General features: G+C 43.0%; 1 protein-coding gene across 1 annotated transcript; it reads right to left on the reverse strand.

Annotated features, from left to right (window-relative positions):
- Positions 1-876: 876 nt before the first annotated feature.
- On the reverse strand, positions 877-11,310 carry LOC110492359. The gene is made up of 7 exons (XM_021566605.2): positions 10,473-11,310; positions 8,811-9,042; positions 6,598-8,590; positions 6,270-6,462; positions 3,924-4,120; positions 2,935-3,108; positions 877-1,971 (listed from the first exon to the last, which is right to left on the reverse strand). Exons 1-7 carry the CDS (start codon positions 10,599-10,601, stop codon positions 1,956-1,958), a joined length of 2,934 nt encoding a protein of 977 aa, XP_021422280.2. The 5' UTR covers positions 10,602-11,310; the 3' UTR covers positions 877-1,955.
- Positions 11,311-11,350: the final 40 nt, after the last annotated feature.

Here is an 11,350-nt window from a genome sequence, read left to right on the forward strand (position 1 = left end):
TGTGCAAAGGTATATGGTGGATATTTTTTTATTTTTTTTATTTTTTTATTTCACCTTTATTTAACCAGGTAGGCTAGTTGAGAACAAGTTCTCATTTGCAACTGCGACCTGGCCAAGATAAAGCATAGCAGTGTGAACAGACAACACAAAGTTACACATGGAGTAAGTAAACAATTAACAAGTCAATAACACAGTAGAAAAAACAGGGGAGTCTATATACATTGTGTGCAAAAGGCATGAGGAGGTAGGCGAATAATTACAATTTTGCAGGTTAATAACACTGGAGTGATAAATGATCAGATGGTCATGTACAGGTAGAGATATTGGTGTGCAAAAGAGCAGAAAAGTAAATAAATAAAAACAGTATGGGGATGAGGTAGGTAAAAATGGGTGGGCTATTTACCGATAGACTATGTACAGCTGCAGCGATCGGTTAACTGCTCAGATAGCAGATGTTTGAAGTTGGTGAGGGAGATAAAAGTCTCCAACTTCAGTGATTTTTGCAATTCGTTCCAGTCACAGGCAGCAGAGAACTGGAACGAAAGGCGGCCGAATGGGGTGTTGGCTTTAGGGATGATCAGTGAGATACACCTGCTGGAGCGCGTGTTGCCATCGTGACCATAAGGCGGAGCTTTACCTAGCATGGACTTGTAGATGACCTGGAGCCAGTGGGTCTGGCGACGAATATGTAGCGAGGGCCAGCCGACTAGAGCATACAAGTTGCAGTGGTGGGTGGTATAAGGTGCTTTAGTGACAAAACGGATGGCACTGTGATAAACTGCATCCAGTTTGCTGAGTAGAGTGTTGGAAGCAATTTTGTAGATGACATCGCCGAAGTCGAGGATCGGTAGGATAGTCAGTTTTACTAGGGTAAGTTTGGTGGCGTGAGTGAAGGAGGCTTTGTTGCGGAATAGAAAGCCGATTCTTGATTTGATTTTCGATTGGTATATTGTGTGTGACTGTGAGTGAATTATTATTTGTAGTCACTGTGCTACTGCTGCAACAATTGCTCTATAAGCGGTCTTCACCTGCTGGTGCGCAAACAGAAAAAAAGTGAATTCTCAGAACTGCTCTGGAAAGCCAGATACACTTCTAATAGTGTCACGACTTCCACCGAAGGTGGCTCCTCTCCCTGTTCGGGCGGTGCTCGGCGGTCGTCGTCGCCGGCCTACTAGCTGCCACCGATCCATTTTTCCTTTTCGTTTGTGTCTGTCTGTTGTTGTTATCACCTGTGTCTGATTAGTTAATTTCGGTGGGTTTATTAACCTCCACTGCCTGCTAGTCTTTGTGCGGGATTATTTTGCTGTGTTAGCTCTGTTAGGGGTGCGTGTTTGCGCCACAGGGTTTTTTTCCCCTCACAGTCGTTGTACCGTTGGTACTGTGTTAGGAGTAGAGGTTTCTCCTCCGTGTGTTTCGTGATTTTCCCCGCCTGTTGTTGGTGGGTTGGGACTTATAATAAACGACTGTGCAAACTGGAATTCCTTGCTCTCCTGCTCCTGACTCGTGCACCTACCTCTTCTTAGGAGGCACCTAACAAATAGGGTTTTCAGGAAGCAGTTAAAGACCCCTAATATACAGTACTTCTGCATGCATTAACATACTGTAGGAATCAACCCATGTCCAGTCCTGATACCAAGGCAAACAATGAGGGAAAATCTTATGGAAGGGGAGAGGAAACCCCTCTCAACAAGGTTTTTAAAATGATGTGGCTATGTGAATGGATTCACTGGATGCCTCTTCCCGACAGCTCAACAACTGTACCTTTTGCACACGTGCTTGTTCAGCTGTCCTGTGACGCCACTGAAAACTACAGTGTGGGAGTAAATGAGGCATGGAGCATGGGGCTGGAGTGAACATATTCTTTAATGGATGGCGTTTGAGATTAGTGACAGACTGGATCCCTTCAGTAGATCATCTCCCTATGCATCAACACATCTCCTCTAGAAAGCATGCAGCTATCCCCCACTCATCCTGAGACAGAGAAGAGATGATAACACACTCAATAACTCAAACTTTAGTTTAGCTTGTCTTTAGACATTTGTGCTGGGTACACTACACACAGATGACAGAAGTCAGTTTCCTGTTCCCCTGCTCACTTAACATCCAATATCCCTGTAATAAAACCCAGAGGTCGATTTGCCTCTCTGGGACTCAATAAGTGCAGTGGCTTATCCCGTTCACCAGTGATGGAAAAAAGTACCCAATTGTCATACTTGAGGAAAAGTAAAAATACCTTAATAGAAAATGACTCAAATAAAAGTGAAATTCCTCCAGAAAAATACTACTTGAGTAAAAGTCTAAAAGTATTTGGTTTTAAATATACTTAAGTATCAAAAGTAAATGTAATTGCTAAAATAAAACTTAAGTATCAAAAGTAAAAGTATAAATATTTTTCAAATTCCTTATATTAAGCAAACAGCACCATTTTCTTGTTATTTTAATGCACATAATTTACAAACAAAGCATGTGTGTTTACTGAGTCTGCCAGATCAGAGGCAGTAGGAAGACCAGGTATGTTCTCTTGATAAGTGTGTGAATTAGACCATTTCCTGTGCTGCTAAGCATTCAAAATGCAACGAGTACTTTTGGGTGTTAGGGAAAATGTATGGAGTAAAAAGTACATGATTTTCTTTAGGAATGTAGCGAAGTAAAAGTTGTCAAAAATAGAGTAAAGTACAGATACCCCGAAAAACTACTTTAAGTACGTAGTACTTTAAAGTATTTTTACTTAATTACTTTACACCACTGCAGTTCACGCATCACAAACCAATGAGAATTTAGAACTGAAACTCAATATCACAAGCAGTCTATACCTTTCACCAGGGGAAGGACATAATCCTAAAATACTAAGATCTTGCCCTGAGTTGTCCAAACATTGCTGCTCTCTAAGCTCCTATCCATTGATACCAGTTGATGCAGTGTGTGAGGCCTTACCTGCCCTGTGCAGAGCGCAGTGCAGTGGCTCGGCTATGGTTGACGTCCATCTCCATCAGCAGGGGGATGGAGGAGAGGTTGCAGGGGGGAGAGGCCATCTTCCTGGCCAGCTGCATGTTGTTCATGGTCAGATTACAATGCCACAGTGTGGGTAGCTGACCCCTCAACAGCTCCCTGAGAGAGACAAAGCACTGAGTTACTGTATCTGTACCAATTAGGAAGGGGAGGGAGAGCTGAGGCTGAACATTGCAGTATGGTTACATGACTGCATTATCGTAATAATAATTTACTGCAGCAACATAAAGGCCATTTAATGAGTTCACAATACTGGGGGTTGACAGTGGGGGTCCCTGTACCTATATAGAACAAGAAGGCCCGCACACTGTTAAAGCTCCCAATTCACCACTTTATTGACAACGTTTCCATCCAAAACGGATCTTCGTCAGGTCAAACACACTGAGTGTTCACATCCCCAAATATACACATTTCACCTGACATGACCATGTGACGCACGGTGGGTGCAAAACACATTTGTATATCTCTAATAATGAAATAACAATGAGATGGGTGCATGTCATGGTTCCAGAACATAATATATGTTTACAAAATGACCAAGTGGGTAACGTGGAAGGCAAGACAAATCAAAGTAAAGTGACATATTCAGGTAACAAATGGTCTGATATCAAACTCTGGGTTCAGACATCTAGGAGATTGTACGCAAACGGTAAATCCAATACAATTCTCTTCTCAGTAATAGATTATCAGTATCTCCTCCCCTCCTAGGAGTCTTAACATGTTCGATGCCAATGTATCTCAGAGCTAATGTTGTGACGAGTCCTGATATTACTCCTGTGTTCTGCTATCCTTGTTTTCAGAGCTTGTTTTGTTTTTCCCACATAGCATAGACCACAAATACACTTGATCAGCTATATCACATTTTTTTGTGGAACATGTAATGATGCCCTTAACCTTAATGGCCTTGCCCATACCTGACTCCGCTCAGGGGTCCGGCCTCTGAGGCGGGCATCACCAGGTGGGGGGTCTGGGCTGGAGTGGGCAGGTGGCGGCGCTGGCAACCAGGGTTCAGGGACCACGTCAGCTTGTGGGACTTGATGGCCAGATGTTGACGGGAGTGGCTGGAGCACGGGAACGGGGTGAGCAGGTGCACGTTGTAGTCTTGTCTTATCTGAGGAAATTGTAGGAATTGTGGTTGATTTATTTTAAAGGTGCTGTGCGGTAAGTCTTTTGTACCATCGTTTACTAATCTAACCTTCTACATTTCAAAGTATAATATGAAGTATGGTTGTATAGTCCAAACAATACGCTGTGAAATACCTTCTGAACAGCCATTACTCTTGTATATTTTCTGTTGAAATACCCAACAAGTACCAGACAGAGAAAGCAAAAGTAGGAAAACTGTACCGCCTACTGCCAGAAGCAGGATCGCTTCACATAGAACGGATATACAGTGCCTTGCGAAAGTATTCGGCCCCCTTGAACTTTGCGACCTTTTGCCACATTTCAGGCTTTAAACACAAAGATATAAAACTGTATTTTTTTGTGAAGAATCAACAACAAGTGGGACACAATCATGAAGTGGAACGACATTTATTGGATATTTCAAACTTTTTTAACAAATCAAAAACTGAAAAATTGGGCGTGCAAAATTATTCAGCCCCTTTACTTTCAGTGCAGCAAACTCTCTCCAGAACTTCAGTGAGGATCTCTGAATGATCCAATGTTGACCTAAATGACTAATGATGATAAATACAATCCACCTGTGTGCAATCAAGTCTCTGTATAAATGCACCTGCACTGTGATAGTCTCAGAGGTCCGTTAAAAGCGCAGAGAGCATCATGAAGAACAAGGAACACACCAGGCAGGTCCGAGATACTGTTGTGAAGAAGTTTAAAGCCGGATTTGGATACAAAAAGATTTCCCAAGCTTTAAACATCCCAAGGAGCACTGTGCAAGCGATAATATTGAAATGGAAGGAGTATCAGACCACTGCAAATCTACCAAGACCTGGCCGTCCCTCTAAACTTTCAGCTCATACAAGGAGAAGACTGATCAGAGATGCAGCCAAGAGGCCCATGATCACTCTGGATGAACTGCAGAGATCTACAGCTGAGGTGGGAGACTCTGTCCATAGGACAACAATTAGTCGTATATTGCACAAATCTGGCCTTTATGGAAGAGTGGCAAGAAGAAAGCCATTTCTTAAAGATATCCATAAAAAGTGTTGTTTAAAGTTTGCCACAAGCCACCTGGGAGACACACCAAACATGTGGAAGATGGTGCTCTGGTCAGATGAAACCAAAATTGAACTTTTTGGCAACAATGCAAAACGTTATGTTTGGCGTAAAAGCAACACAGCTGAACACACCATCCCCACTGTCAAACATGGTGGTGGCAGCATCATGGTTTGGGCCTGCTTTTATTCAGCAGGGACAGGGAAGATGGTTACAATTGATGGGAAGATGGTTGGAGCCAAATACAGGACCATTCTGGAAGAAAACCTGATGGAGTCTGCAAAAGACCTGAGACTGGGACGGAGATTTGTCTTCCAACAAGACAATGATCCAAAACATAAAGCAAAATCTACAATGGAATGGTTCAAAAATAAACATATCCAGGTGTTAAAATGGCCAAGTCAAAGTCCAGACCTGAATCCAATCGAGAATCTGTGGAAAGAACTGAAAACTGCTGTTCACAAATGCTCTCCATCCAACCTCACTGAGCTCGAGCTGTTTTGCAAGGAGGAATGGGAAAAATGTTCAATCTCTCGATGTGCAAAACTGATAGAGACATACCCCAAGCGACTTACAGCTGTAATCGCAGCAAAAGGTGGCGCTACAAAGTATTAACTTAAGGGGGCTGAATAATTTTGCACGCCCAATTTTTCAGTTTTTGATTTGTTAAAAAAGTTTGAAATATCCAATAAATGTCGTTCCACTTCATGATTGTGTCCCACTTGTTGTTGATTCTTCACAAAAAAATACAGTTTTATATCTTTATGTTTGAAGCCTGAAATGTGGCAAAAGGTCGCAAAGTTCAAGGGGGCCGAATACTTTCGCAAGGCACTGTAGATCAACAGAGTTTGCTTTCCATGGAAATTACGATTCTAAAATGTATGTGTTTGAGGAAAGGCTCTGAACCCATTGGGTTTTAAATGTTCCATTGAACAGCTTTAACATTTTAAATGACCACAACATTATTAAAGATAACCAACGATAAAGACTCATGAAAAGCCATATATGTCTGTAGGATGAAAGTGAATGTAGCAACCAAATTAAGGCTTGTCTAATATTCTTCTTCTAATATTCTTCCTCACCTCACTGAAAAGATATAGCATGCGAGCAAGGCAGGTCTTGCGGCTGTGTTCAATAGCAGCTTGTTTAGCACTCCACCGACGCAACGTCCGTTTCTGGTACACATCCAGTTTCGTCAGGAAGGAGTATATTTCTTTTACCGACTGTCCATCCTTTAGCTCCCGAGCAGCAACCAACTGCATATTCAGATTGTAACTGACAAGAAAAAATAGAGGTTAAAAAATAAGTTGTATTCCAAAAATACAAGTTCTGATCAATAAATGGTCCCGTGAATCATATGAACAAAACAATTCTACCAAAAAAGAGTATGAGCATAAATTCTTATCATACCGGACTTGCTGCACTGATCTGTAGGCCATGAACTTGCGGAGCAGGCAGGCCAGTCTAATCTCATCCATGCCCAGAATGTGTGTGATGAGGTCCTTGGCCATGCTGTACAGCTCAGTGGAGATCTCCCCGCTGATCGCCGCCTGCCTCAGGAGATTCAGGTTGGTCCTCTGAGACACCACATTCACCTGGTAGGTCGCCCCCACCATCACCGTTTTCTCTATCTTCCTCCCCTCCTCCTCAATCTCCATCTTATACCGCTCCATGTCCCCCTGGTTGGCTGTCTCTATAAGTCTGGGTTTCAGTACTTGCCTCGTTGTCTGATGTGGAGTATGTCTCCTCTTGATTCGCTTCTCTACCGGTACTTTGACAGTTTTCTCGATGTGGTGGTGGCGTTTCTTCTCCACTCTGATCTCTTCTTCCTCTACAAAGCTGTCAGAGGACGAGATGGAGAAATGGCTGGTGGATGGCTGTTCCTCCTCAGTCTTGGGCTCATTATCCAACCTGTTGTTCATGTCTATGAGGTTCTCCAGGGCCAGGCGCATCTTACAGGTCTGCTGCTTGCTCATGTTGTTGATGTTCTTCAACTGGATCAGGACCTCAGACACAGAGTGACGGCATTCTTGGTGGGGTCCTTTCTTGGAAGCAGACTTGGCGTTCTTGTCTTCTTCTTTCATGAGCATGTGCACATTGGCGCCCAAACTTTCAATGTTCTGGTCATGGCTGACGAACATAGAGTTGATCTCTTTGAGCATGTCCCCTGGTGACTTGGTGGCGTCCTCCTCAAACGGCATGTTCAGGATGCTGTCTGTAAATTTCCCATGGAGTTTGGAGGTGATGTTGTTGAAGGAGTCTCGGATGGTTTTCTGAAGGATGATGTAGAGTTTGATGGCATCGTTGGCCTTGTCTGCCTCTAGGCCTATACCCTTAACACTGAGGGACTTTTCAATTATGTTGAACACAGATGACTGGAAGCCATCCAAGAGGCTGGTGCTGTTCTTCTCCATGGCCTCAAAGAGGTCCAATTCATCAGGTGATGGCTCGGGCTTGATCTCCTCTTCAGACACAGGGGAAGGTGTGGGAGGTATCTCCTCTTCGACATACTCCTCCTCAATGGACTCTGGCTCCGTCCCAGCCGCAGTCTTGGGTGGGCTCTTGGGTAGCTGTGATTCCACCACTGATGGGGCTATCTTTGGCTTCTGCTCCTTCTTAGACGGAGGGGGCCATCTGGGATATTTCGGATTGAATGGGACTGAGGTGCTCTCTGGCTGGGTTTGGCTCTGAGTCATGGGGAATTCCATCATCGGCTCAATCACTTTAATCACAGAACCCTGTTGACCTGACCTGACCATCCCCTCCAGCTTGTGGATCTGGAACATGTGCGCTGCAATCTCCTCCTGAAGGTTATAGTTATCTCCCTCCAGTTTGGTGATCCTTGTCTTGCCCCCTTCCAGCTCTGCTTTGGCACGGGCCAGGTTAGCACGGCAGTCATCAGCCTTCATCTCATCCAGTTGGGCTTGGGCTTTGTGGGCCTCGCCTGTGCGCTCCTGCAGAGCCTCGTTTAGGTTGTGGAGCCCCGTCTGAATGAACTTAAAGGCCATGCTCATGGCCTTGTTGCAGGACATGGACTTGGAGATGTCGCCCAGCATGAAGGACAGATCTGTGGAAGACTTGGTGGCCAGGCTGGGCTCCGCCATCATGCGGTCCACTGTGGGCGGCTGCAGCTCCTGGATCTTCAGTATCGTCCTGGCATCGACTTTTGACTCCAGCCACCAGTGCCACACACCTCCCTTCTTATGTTCTGCTTCTTTCTTTTTGGTTTTCCTGGTGTCGAGTTCAAAGAGGAATCCACAAAGCTCGTGAAGACGTACAATGCAAGCTTGGATGTCCGACATGAAACTCTGGATCTTGTCTTGCATCTCCTCAACCCATTCCTCAGTGATACCATCCACCTCCCGGAAGTCCTCGTCCTCCTCCACCTCCACCAGCTCCTGGTCTACAGCAATCAACCAATTAATAAAATTGTATTAATAAAGCCCTAACAAATGTCACAACGTTATTTACAGTATCCTGACTTAAACCCCTGAAGAGCAAGCAGTGTATAAAAATAGATTGTACAGAACAGATATCACAACCATGGTATGAGCATTAATTACTGAAGCACTTTGGTCCAATTCTAAAGCACTTTGAACAGCTAATGGCACTGTGCCACTCACTCATGTTTCTGAGCCACTGGAGGACCACGCTGAGCTCATTTTCCTTGTCCAGGCTGGACTGTAGGAATGCTTGGATAGTGACGAGCTGCTGGCCACGCCTGCGCTTCTCCTCCAGATGCTGTGATTGTGTTATCAGGTCATCATCCTCCTCCTCTACAGCCGAGGCCAAGCGCATGCGGCACAGCGCCTTGTTTACACTGTTCAGGATCACGTGCAGTCTCCCTGCCATGTCCTGTAGGTATTTGTATTTGTTAAGGATTCCTAGCAGCCTTGGCTGCAGCTACTGTTCCTGAGGTCCAGCAACATTAAGGCAGTTATATACCATTTAAAATATGACACGACATTACATTAACACTTTTCACAACACATTAAGTGTGTTCCCTCTGGCCACTACTCTACTACCACATATCTACAATACAAAATCCATGTGTGTGTTGAGTGCGTGTCTTATCATCTGCATGTGTAAGCATGTGTCTGTGCCTGTGTGTGTGTTTCTTCACACACACAGGCAATTGTCCTGATCTCGCATCAGGATGGTTTGTATGAGGCTAGAAGATACTGGATAGGCCTACATGGAATACTACTACAAAGACTATTGCGTAACGATGGAAGGGGAACAGCAGTAGAGAGACTTGAACCTGACTCTGAGGTTACAGTGGGGCGAGTGCACTACCACCTGTGCCGTAAAAACAGGGATGCCACACTACTATGAAGTGATTAGATGAAGAAGTAGAACACGTGGCATCATGAAAAAGTGCTTCTCTGCCATATGACCTACAGGTAGTGAGGGGATATTGGTAACTATGCTCATATCTCATTCCAGCTAGCACATATGTTTCTTAGAGCTTGGTGAGATCGTGGTTGTCCTATGGTTATTTTGCATACAACCTTCACACAACTTCCTGGGAATGTTGCAGGATAGTTGCTTGGCTTTGGAACATTCTCAGCACATTTAAGGAATTTGACAAAAAAAAAACATACTTTACGTATGTGCTTGGAGTTTAACAAAAAGTTACGCCAAAATAAGCTAACAGAGTTATTAAAATTGTTAATGACACATTCAGGAAGTTTTAACAAAGTTATTCAAAAACCTCCAAATAACATACAGTGGGGCAGAAAAGTATTTAATCAGCCACCAATTGTGCAAGTTCTCCCACTTAAAAAGATGAGAGAGGCCTGTAATTTTCATCATAGGTACACTTCAACTATGACAGACAAAATGAGAAAAATGTTTCCAGAAAATCACATTGTAGGATTTTTTATTAATTTATTTGCAAATTATGGTGGAAAATAAGTATTTTTTTGCCCCACTGTAATTTCTGTTCTCAGAGCATTAATAAAACCTCCCAGTAAAACTTTCAAGGAGCCAGAGTGAAATGTTCTCAGAACCTCCCTACAACCTAAAAATAAGCTTTCCCAGCACAGGCAAAATTTTGACTTCTGTTCTGTTCTTCAGTTTTATCGGTCAGGAAACTTATGGCTTCGTTCCAACAACCAATGTAAAACCAAAAACATATGTTCCCACAACTTCCATTGAACCAAATATGCTCGCTGGGCTCATATGCTCTTCTTAAATACATATTTTTATGACAATTCTTCACAGCAATAATTTCATATGGGCATGGGAGTTACAAGTGGAACCATTTTTGGAATGTGACTCACTCGTTTAGCTCGACCCATTTCAGCAATTTCCAATTTCCTCAGTACCACCTCAACGGAATGTGGTACTTCTTGAGGTGTAGAAAGGATCTTGTCCAAATCGATATCACTCATAGTTGGTTTCTCCTCCATTTTCCCCTATGATAAATAACTATTTCTCTGAAAATATAAATACAAATAGATATACTTTTGAAAGAAAAATAGATATGATATAATCTCCTATTTATCTCATGGGCTCTTTAAATAAATACACATTAAGTACCAAAAAATACACCTTTTTGATGAAGCCGAGGCAAAGTCTCATTCTTTCAGAACGGAGAACTTTGAAACACACTAACATAATAATAATAATAAATTACGTCATATACTTTGTTACATCATAGACTCCTTTCAGTTTTGGGGAGGAAATTCGATTATACAAGTGAAACCTATAATTATTGTAGGCCTATGTGGATTTCTCCATCACCATTCTGAATAATAGCTTTTGCCCAGACATACTCTGCTATTTTCCCAGGAATGAGCTAACACTGCATGGCCATCTGGTCAAATTACTCTCACATCAGTGGCTTTGCCTCTATTATACTCCCTGCTATCGTTTAACACAGATACAAGACCATTATACTGTCAATGTACAGAAAAGGAATAACAAATACCACGTTATTCAAGAAAAATAAAACAGATTGCTTAGCTAGCTACATGCGTTTGTCTTATTGTTCATATGGCCGCCTTAGAGTAAGCACCGCCAAAATAAACGTTTTTATATTTTTCTCAAATAAAAATAGATGTATTTACCACCATCAATATGTGTGGTTTGTAAATGGGGATAAAATGGTGACGACATTCAGTGTTTTTAATGGGTGGGGTTAACACGTTGGGGAGGA

Source organism: Oncorhynchus mykiss, chromosome 16, assembly GCF_013265735.2.
Source record: "Oncorhynchus mykiss isolate Arlee chromosome 16, USDA_OmykA_1.1, whole genome shotgun sequence".
NCBI classification, from domain to species: domain Eukaryota; kingdom Metazoa; phylum Chordata; class Actinopteri; order Salmoniformes; family Salmonidae; genus Oncorhynchus; species Oncorhynchus mykiss.

What these genes read in the sequence shown, in the direction of transcription:
- LOC110492359 (XM_021566605.2), bottom strand. Translation starts at nt 10,601, where the DNA reads ATGGAGGAGAAACCAACTATGAGTGATATCGATTTGGACAAGATCCTT. An exon ending in AAATGGGTCGAGCTAAACGA is followed by an intron (nt 9,043 to 10,472) that starts GTGAGTCACATT and finishes AAATACCTACAG; the next exon opens with GACATGGCAGGGAGACTGCA. An exon ending in GGACCCCTGAGCGGAGTCAG is followed by an intron (nt 3,109 to 3,923) that starts GTATGGGCAAGG and finishes TGTCTCTCTCAG; the next exon opens with GGAGCTGTTGAGGGGTCAGC.